General features: G+C 59.2%; 1 protein-coding gene and 1 pseudogene across 2 annotated transcripts; both read right to left on the bottom strand.

Moving 5' to 3' along the window:
* On the bottom strand, window positions 1–1,161 carry LBRM_27_2810 (hypothetical protein; the record flags this gene model as incomplete). The annotated part of the gene is made up of 1 exon (XM_001565983.1): window positions 1–1,161. A coding segment is annotated over one exon (1,161 nt), but the record flags the coding sequence as incomplete, so codon positions are not given.
* An 870-nt stretch (window positions 1,162–2,031) lies between these two features.
* Window positions 2,032–3,903, bottom strand: LBRM_27_2800 (annotated as a pseudogene). Its single transcript has one exon. A coding segment is annotated over exon 1 (1,872 nt).
* Between the last annotated feature and the right edge of the window lie 6,165 nt (window positions 3,904–10,068).

Here is a 10,068-nt window from a genome sequence, read left to right as displayed (position 1 = left end):
CATGCGCAAAGGCAGCGGCATGGGAACGGGGCGGGTGACGGGGCGTGTCTCGCAGCGGGCGTCAGAGGGGCCAATCACTGGCAGCAGCGGCACCACCTCAGGGGCTGGAGGTGCCTCGTCTGTTTCGGGCACATCACTCGTCCACTTCACCCTCTTGTGAGCTCGAGTTGGTGTTACCCTCCTTTCGCAAGGTAACCTTTCTTCCGGCGGGGGGAGCATGCGCAAAGGCGGCGGGATGGGAACGGGGCGGGGGACGGGGCGTGTCTCGCAGCGGGCGTCAGAGGGGCCACTCACCGGCCGCAGCGGCACCACCTCAGGGGCTGGACGTGCCTCGTGTGTTTCGGGCACATCACTCGCCCATGTCACCCTCTTGTGAGCCCGAGCTGCTGTTACCCTCCTTTCGCAAGGTAACCTTTCTTCCGGCGGGGGGAGCATGCGCAAAGGCGGCGGGATGGGAAGGGGGCGGGGGACGGGGCGTGTCTCGCAGCGGGTGTCAGAGGGGCCACCCACCGGCCGCAGCGGCACCACCTCAGGGGCTGGACGTGCCGCGTCTGTTGCGGGCACATCACTCGCCCATGTCACCCTCTTGTGAGCCCGAGCTGCTGTTACCCTCCTTTCGCAAGGTAACCTTTCTTCCGGCGGGGGGAGCATGCGCAAAGGCGGCGGGATGGGAAGGGGGCGGGGGACGGGGCGTGTCTCACAACGGCTGTCAGAGGGGCCACCCACCGGCCGCAGCGGCACCACCTCAGGGGCTGGACGTGCCTCGTCTGTTGCGGGCACATCACTCGCCCATGTCACCCTCTTGTGAGCCCGAGCTGCTGTTACCCTCCTTTCGCAAGGTAACCTTTCTTCCGGCGGGGGGAGCATGCGCAAAGGCGGCGGGATGGGAAGGGGGCGGGGGACGGGGCGGGGGACGGGGCGTGTCTCACAACGGCTGTCAGAGGGGCCACCCACCGGCCGCAGCGGCACCACCTCAGGGGCTGGACGTGCCTCGTCTGTGGCAGGCTCATCACTCGTGCACTCCGCCTTCTTCACGCCTCTAACTTTTGTCCAAGCTACTTTGCACCACTCCGTTATTTTCCGCAAAGGGAAGAGGGACAAAGGCGGCGAGAGGCGAACGGGGTGGGAGTCGGGGCTGTGCTCCATCGAGTCGTGGTCCATGGTTGGCGAGGCAGTCTTAAGAGAAACGCAGAGGGAAGGAGAGAGGCGAGCGGGCCAACGCAGGCAAAGAGAGAAAAGAGAGGGAATACGGAGGGAAGAGCACGGGGAAAGGGTCCCGTGTGTGTGTGTGTGTGTGTGTGTGTGTGTGTCTATGTGTGTGTGTATCTGTGTGTGTATGTGTATGTGAGCGGGTGTGGGTGTGTAGGTGTGTACGTGGTGAGTGCGAGGAAAGGCGCTGCATCTTCATCCGTGGGCGTTGAACGGGTACATCACAGGCATACACGCACGTGGGGAGCAAAGGGGAGACGGAAGGGTGGACGTGAAGGGAGACAAAGGAGAGAGAGCGAGGGATGGGAGGAGGTGGGGGTGGGGTGGCAGCACGCCAGAGGGAGGATGGCGCCAAGGGAGCCGTCTACGGAAGCAGGGGCGTTGGGGTGTGGTGTCATTCGATCGAAGAGTGGCAAACATCTTGCCCGGGGAGGGGGGCTGCAAGGCGGCCCCCTTTCGGGCAGACGGTCTCGGAAGCCGGATTACCAGGCCTGCGCCACGGATGCCTTCACCGACGCACCCACGCGGAGGGAGAAGGGGAGGAGGATGGCCTTGTACGCGATGCGCAATGATGAAAAGGTGGTGAAACGAAGCACCGAAGGGGTCGCGACTGCCGTACAGAGAAGGCCGCAGCGCAGAGTCGAGAGCAGCGATGAAATGACCTTCGCCGCTTAGCTCCAACCCATCCGCGCTGGCGTAGGCGTTCGGCGAACACAAGCGACACGAACAGGGACGAGGACAGAAAAGGAGAGAAGGCGAAACTTTGAGGAAGAGGGAGGAAGAGCGCAGCGGCACACACGCACACACACATCATAATCAAGCCTACTCGCCCAGCAGACCGTTGATGCGCAGGAACGCCTTCATGTTGGCCTTGCGGCCAGCGAACTTCTCGTACGCAACGTTGGCGTCCACCGAGTTGCCCACAGAGAGCACGCGCGCGCGCAGGTGATCTCCGTTCTCGCGCGTCAGCCCACCGCTCTCCAGGAACCACTCGAGCCCGTCGCAGTCCAACACCCGCGCCCACTCGTACACGTAGTAGTTCGAGGCGTACCCGCCAGCGACAATGTGCAGGAAGTACCCACTGTGGTAGCGCGGCGGCACCTCGGTCATCCCAACTCCAAAGGCCCTCATTGCCGCCTCCTCCGTGGCACGATGCCAGTGGAGATCGAGGTACGCCGCCTTGTCCACCTCGATGGTATGGAGGCCGGCACCGTACGTCTCGGCCGCCTTCATGCGGTCCACCAGCGCCTGCGGGATCGGCTCCTTGGTCTCGTAGTGAAGCGCGTAGTTCTTCAGCACGGCATCGTACATCGCCCAGTGATCGTTGATCTGCGATGGGAACTCGAGGAAGTCACGGGCGACGCTCGTGCCGGAGAGTGTTGAGTACTGGAGGTTGCTTAGCATGCCGTGGAGTCCGTGGCCGAACTCGTGGAAGAGCGTCGTCACGTTGTCACGGGTCAACAAGGCCGGCCTTCCCTCCGCCGGCTTCACAGTGTTCAGCACGTTGTACACGACTGGCTTTCGGCCAAGCAGGGAGGCCTGGCGAACAATGAATGTCATCCACGCACCACCGCGCTTGCCTGCACGCGCGTAGGGGTCGATGCCAAAAATGGCGAGCGACTCGCCCGTGCAGTCGAACATCTCGAGCGTCATCACATCGGGGTGGTACACCGGCAGATCGGTGCGCCGCTGCATCGTCACGCCGTAGAGCTTCTCCGCCGCGTAGAACACGCCGCGCTCAAGGGCGTTGTTCAGCTCAAAGTACGGCTTCGCCTCGTTCTCGTCGAGATCGTACAGCTGCCTGCGCACCCGCTCCGCGTAGTAGCGCCAGTCCCATGACGCCAGCTCGAAGTCGCCACCCTCCTCGCGGATCATCTGCTGGATGTCAGCGGCCTCCTTCGTCGCCTTTGACGCTGCCGCTTTGCCCATGTCGCGCAGCAACGCCTCCGCAGACGCCGCATCGGCCATCTGGTTCTGGAGCTGCCACTCCGCAAAGCTCTTCTTGCCAAGCAGCGTCGCCCTCCTGAGGCGCAGCTGCGCCATCTCGACCGTGATGGCGGTTGTGCCATTCTCGTCGCCACGTCCGGCGCGCTGCTCGCTCGCCTCGAGCAGGCGGCCGCGCGTCTCGCGGTTCCTCAGTGAAGCGAGCAGCGGCTGCTGCGTCGTGTTCACAATGACCAACGCATGCTTGCCGGGGTGGCCGAGGCTCTCCGCCTCTTTCTGTGCCGTCGCGATCTCGTCCTCGCTGAGGCCCTCCAGCTCAGCAGCGTCAGCCACGATCAGCGACGCGGTCCTGCGTGTGTCCATGAGCCTCTTGGCGAAGCCACTCTCGAGAGTGGCAAGGCGCTCGTTCACCTGCTTCAGCTTCTCCTTGACCGCGTCGTCAAGGCCGGCGCCACCCGTTCGGAACTCCTTTGCGTGGTGCTCCACGAGGCGCAAGTCCTCGCCAGCAAGACGGGCACGCTCGTCGTATACGGCCCTGATGCGGCTCTACAAGGCGCTGTCGAGGTAGACCCGGTGCGTGTGGGCGGAGAACTTTGGTGCGTAGGCCTGCTCGAGCTTTTGCATCTCTGGGCTCACGTGTGCGCGCGTAAGCAGCGCCCCGCTCTCCTCGAGTGCCACAACGGTGTTCTCGAAGGTGGGCGTGTCGGGGTTGGCCTTGATCGCCTCGATCTCCGCCATCTGCTCCGCCATGCCCTGCTCGAAGGCGGGCGCGTAGTGCTCCACCTTCACCCTGTCAAAGGGTGGGTATTTTGGTGCGGCAGACGGCTCTGCTGAAGCAGCGGGTTGACGGACATGGCGGCACTGGTGGAGAGGCAGAGGCGGCACACACTGACGGGAGCAGAAAACGATGGCAGGCGCTGCACAGCGTCACAGGAAAGAGCGAGACGTGCCGGGGATTAACCGCGAGAAGGCGGGGAGTGTACGAGACACACAAAGCCCAAGCGTGCCTGTGGGTGGTGGCTGTGGCGTGGTCGTCGCAAGAAGAGGCCGCAGTGTAGAGAGACGAGTGGCACGGAGGAGAACGAGGCGGGGAAAGAGAAAGCGCGAGAGCCACTTGTGGGTTCGTGCTGCAGAGCGGGTGCGAAACGGCAAAGAAGACGGGGTACAACACTGCCGAGGGAGGCACAATGGAGTCGCCCCACCACCACCACCACCACCCACCACCCCATGAGCGCGGATAGGTTGCACACCAGCGGAGGGCACAACACGGGATGCTTCAGCAAAACAAGAGAGACGACACCGACGGAGGATGTACTGAGTGCGCCAGATAGCGCCACACGCAGGCGGACTGCAGGTGTGGGGAAGAGGATAAGATGAGTCTGCATGCGCTGTCACATGTCGGTGCAGCAGCAGCACAAGAGGAAGCGGGGGGTACCTACGGGGAAAGAGAGAAAGAAGGGAGGGGCACAAACAGCGCTTGAGCAGCAACGACAAAAGCCGTACGAGCGATGGAAGCCTCATCGCCCGGCTGTACGGCGCGGAGGGGGGAGGCGAGGCGCCGCACAGGCACCCACGCACAACTTTGGGTGGGCGGATGTGCACGACTCCCCGGGGTAGAAGAAGAAGAGACGCCGTCGTCATCGCACGCCCCCCTCTAGAGCAAACCGAGAGGAGGTGAAGCAGCGCTGAAATGCTTCGCACCGCACACGGAGTGCGGCACGTCCTCGAGTGCAACACAGAACAGCACTCCGTCCATCGAGCGCACAAGCCGCTCGGTCTCGTGCTTGCACTTGCAGAGGCTCATTGAACACTTCCGGCACTCCGCCGCAAGCGCCTCCCACAGCGAGGCGTCCGCGGTGGCGTGGGCGGGGGGTAGTGACGTGGTGGAGGTGAGGGACATCTCAGCAGCGCCCTCGCCCTACTCGGCACCGCAGCGCGAGAGCGCCAAGAAGGCCAACGCACTTTTCTCTCGAAAGGGACACGTCTGTGTGTGGGTGTAACCCGCGTGGCCAAGTCCTACGGAGGATGCAGCAGTGCCGCACGCGATGGCGCCGTTGTCGCACGCCACCAGGCGCATACGTATACCAGCGGGGAGGAGGAGGACGACGAGGGAGAAGCAGAAGGGCTGAGGTGACGAGACAGAGAGCGAAGGAGAACGAGAGCCACGCGAGGATGCTCCCCAATGTCCTGCGCTGTAACGCATCCGCGCACGCAGAGAGAGAGGGGAGGGGGTCTGCTGCACCCGCAGGTGGATGCTTCACACAAGCGCGCACCTGCCCAGCACTCCACAGCAATGGGCCCGGCTGCTGTAGATGAACAAAGAATGCGAGGGGAGTGGCAACAAGAAACACCGCGGCGCAGAGGAGCTCTGCAGACCGCCCCGTGCGTCTCTGTCGCTCACCACTCACGTATGCGCACATGCATGCGTACAGCGGAACAGTGACCAGAGCGGTTGGAAGGGCTTTGAAAAAGCGGAAGAAACATCTGCAGGCGCGCGTCTTCTCGTGTCTCACCTGTGAGGGAAGGCGGAGAGGTGACAGCCACGCGGACATTCGTCGACGCGCGTGCACTGAGGGGGGGGAGGGGGGGCGAAGACACGAGAAAAGCCACAAAACATTCCCCACAACACACGACAACTCCACACACACACACAAGCGGAGGGCTCAAGTGACGTACAGATAAAGCGGCAGCGTCTCTGCGAAGTAAAGAAAAAAGGGCCACCACGGCAGGGCCTCGGAAAGGAGAAAAAGGAATCGACGGATGTGCTTCTGAACAACATAACAAAGGGGGCCACCACGGCAGGGCATCGGAAAGAAGAAAAAAGGAATCGACGGATGTGCTTCTGAGCAACATAACAAAGGGGGCCGCCACGGCAGGGCCTCGGAAAGGAGAAAAAAGGAATCGACGGATGTGCTTCTGAGCAACATAACAAAGGGGGCCACCACGGCAGGGCCTCGGAAAGGAGAAAAAAGGAATCGACGGATGTGCTTCTGAACAACATAACAAAGGGGGCCACCACGGCAGGGCCTCGGAAAGGAGAAAAAAGGAATCGACGGATGTGCTTCTGAACAACATAACAAAGGGGGCCGCCACGGCAGGGCCTCGGAAAGGAGAAAAAAGGAATCGACGGATGTGCTTCTGAACAACATAACAAAGGGGGCCACCACGGCAGGGCCTCGGAAAGGAGAAAAAAGGAATCGACGGATGTGCTTCTGAACAACATAACAAAGGGGGCCACCACGGCAGGGCCTCGGAAAGGAGAAAAAAGGAATCGACGGATGTGCTTCTGAACAACATAACAAAGGGGGCCACCACGGCAGGGCCTCGGAAAGGAGAAAAAGGAATCGACGGATGTGCTTCTGAACAACATAACAAAGGGGGCCACCACGGCAGGGCCTCGGAAAGAAGAAAAAAGGAATCGACGGATGTGCTTCTGAACAACATAACAAAGGGGGCCACCACGGCAGGGCCTCGGAAAGGAGAAAAAAGGAATCGACGGATGTGCTTCTGAACAACATAACAAAGGGGGCCACCACGGCAGGGCCTCGGAAAGGAGAAAAAAGGAATCGACGGATGTGCTTCTGAACAACATAACAAAGGGGGCCGCCACGGCAGGGCCTCGGAAAGGAGAAAAAGGAATCGACGGATGTGCATCTGAACAACATAACAAAGGGGGCCGCCACGGCAGGGCCTCGGCGAAGGATCAAAAAGAGGACGCACCACGTGTGGTGTCTGGCAGATGTTTAAGAACACCCGTCCATCACGTGGGCGCCTGCAAAAAAAGTAGAAAACGAATCTATAATTGGTGAGTCTCTGAGGTTTGTAAAAAAAAGTGCCCTACGGAGGGGCCTCAAAGAACATAACAAAGGGGGCCGCCACGGCAGGGCCTCGGAAAGGAGAAAAAAGGAATCGACGGATGTGCTTCTGAACAACATAACAAAGGGGGCCGCCACGGCAGGGCCTCGGAAAGGAGAAAAAAGGAATCGACGGATGTGCTTCTGAACAACATAACAAAGGGGGCCACCACGGCAGGGCCTCGGAAAGGAGAAAAAAGGAATCGACGGATGTGCTTCTGAACAACATAACAAAGGGGGCCGCCACGGCAGGGCCTCGGAAAGGAGAAAAAAGGAATCGACGGATGTGCTTCTGAACAACATAACAAAGGGGGCCGCCACGGCAGGGCCTCGGAAAGGAGAAAAAAGGAATCGACGGATGTGCTTCTGAACAACATAACAAAGGGGGCCGCCACGGCAGGGCCTCGGAAAGGAGAAAAAAGGAATCGACGGATGTGCTTCTGAACAACATAACAAAGGGGGCCGCCACGGCAGGGCCTCGGAAAGGAGAAAAAAGGAATCGACGGATGTGCTTCTGAACAACATAACAAAGGGGGCCGCCACGGCAGGGCCTCGGAAAGGAGAAAAAAGGAATCGACGGATGTGCTTCTGAACAACATAACAAAGGGAGCCGCCACGGCAGGGCCTCGGAAAGGAGAAAAAGGAATCGACGGATGTGCTTCTGAACAACATAACAAAGGGGGCCGCCACGGCAAGGCCTCGGAAAGGAGAAAAAAGGAATCGACGGATGTGCTTCTGAACAACATAACAAAGGGGGCCGCCACGGCAGGGCCTCGGAAAGGAGAAAAAAGGAATCGACGGATGTGCTTCTGAGCAACATAACAAAGGGGGCCGCCACGGCAGGGCCTCGGAAAGGAGAAAAAAGGAATCGACGGATGTGCTTCTGAACAACATAACAAAGGGGGCCGCCACGGCAGGGCCTCGGAAAGGAGAAAAAGGAATCGACGGATGTGCTTCTGAACAACATAACAAAGGGGGCCGCCACGGCAGGGCCTCGGAAAGGAGAAAAAAGGAATCGACGGATGTGCTTCTGAACAACATAACAAAGGGGGCCGCCACAGCAGGGCCTCGGAAAGGAGAAAAAGGAATCGACGGATGTGCTTCTGAACAACATAACAAAGGGAGCCGCCACAGCAGGGCCTCGGAAAGGAGAAAAAGGAATCGACGGATGTGCTTCTGAACAACATAACAAAGGGGGCCGCCACAGCAGGGCCTCGGAAAGGAGAAAAAAGAAATCGACGGATGTGCTTCTGAACAACATAACAAAGGGGGCCGCCACGGCAGGGCCTCGGAAAGGAGAAAAAAGGAATCGACGGATGTGCTTCTGAACAACATAACAAAGGGGGCCACCACGGCAGGGCCTCGGAAAGGAGAAAAAAGGAAGCGACGGATGTGCTTCTGAACAACATAACAAAGGGGGCCGCCACGGCAGGGCCTCGGAAAGGAGAAAAAAGGAATCGACGGATGTGCTTCTGAACAACATAACAAAGGGGGCCGCCACAGCAGGGCCTCGGAAAGGAGAAAAAAGGAATCGACGGATGTGCTTCTGAACAACATAACAAAGGGGGCCGCCACGGCAGGGCCTCGGAAAGGAGAAAAAAGGAATCGACGGATGTGCTTCTGAACAACATAACAAAGGGGGCCGCCACGGCAGGGCCTCGGAAAGGAGAAAAAAGGAATCGACGGATGTGCTTCTGAACAACATAACAAAGGGGGCCGCCACAGCAGGGCCTCGGAAAGGAGAAAAAAGGAATCGACGGATGTGCTTCTGAACAACATAACAAAGGGGGCCACCACGGCAGGGCCTCGGAAAGGAGAAAAAAGGAATCGACGGATGTGCTTCTGAACAACATAACAAAGGGGGCCGCCACAGCAGGGCCTCGGAAAGGAGAAAAAAGGAATCGACGGATGTGCTTCTGAACAACATAACAAAGGGGGCCGCCACGGCAGGGCCTCGGAAAGGAGAAAAAAGGAATCGACGGATGTGCTTCTGAACAACATAACAAAGGGGGCCACCACGGCAGGGCCTCGGAAAGGAGAAAAAAGGAATCGACGGATGTGCTTCTGAACAACATAACAAAGGGGGCCGCCACGGCAGGGCCTCGGAAAGGAGAAAAAAGGAATCGACGGATGTGCTTCTGAACAACATAACAAAGGGGGCCACCACGGCAGGGCCTCGGAAAGGAGAAAAAAGGAATCGACGGATGTGCATCTGAACAACATAACAAAGGGAGCCGCCACGGCAGGGCCTCGGCGAAAGATCAAAAAGAGGACGCACCACGTGTGGTGTCTGGCAGATGTTTAAGAACACCCGTCCATCACGTGGGCGCCTGCAAAAAAAGTAGAAAACGAATCTATAATTGGTGAGTCTCTGAGGTTTGTAAAAAAAAGTGCCCTACGGAGGGGCCTCAAAGAACATAACAAAGGGGGCCGCCACGGCAGGGCCTCGGAAAGGAGAAAAAAGGAATCGACGGATGTGCTTCTGAACAACATAACAAAGGGGGCCGCCACGGCAGGGCCTCGGAAAGGAGAAAAAAGGAATCGACGGATGTGCATCTGAACAACATAACAAAGGGGGCCGCCACGGCAGGGCCTCGGCGAAAGATCAAAAAGAGGACGCACCACGTGTGGTGTCTGGCAGATGTTTAAGAACACCCGTCCATCACGTGGGCTCCTGCAAAAAAAGTAGCAAATGCATCTACATCACGCGACTATCGCGGCCGGACCGACGAGCAACGGCGCGCACGTGCGCACGAGGCGGCGGCAAATAAGCGCCATGGCGAAGAGTCCTTCGCTATTAGTATAACGCAGCCTCCTGCATTTGGTCGCCACCGCCTTCATAATCCACTCTCCTGCACAGTATCGACGACCGAGCGAATAATGAGTTGCCCAACTCCATTTGGCCTTTCTTGGGAGAGGGGGCCGTCCACCTGGGAAAATCGGAGTTCGAGCCCATATGGATATTTGTGTAACTGTGATATCTCGCAGCTTACATCGCAGATAGTGGGCTGCGTGCATGGTCGGGAAGCATACGGCAGGGGCAGATAATACGGATGTTTGA

Source organism: Leishmania braziliensis, chromosome 27 (assembly GCF_000002845.2).
Source record: "Leishmania braziliensis MHOM/BR/75/M2904 complete genome, chromosome 27".
NCBI lineage: Eukaryota > Euglenozoa > Kinetoplastea > Trypanosomatida > Trypanosomatidae > Leishmania > Leishmania braziliensis.
Note: the sequence above shows the minus strand (reverse complement) of the source record. Positions and strands in the feature narration are given on the sequence as shown.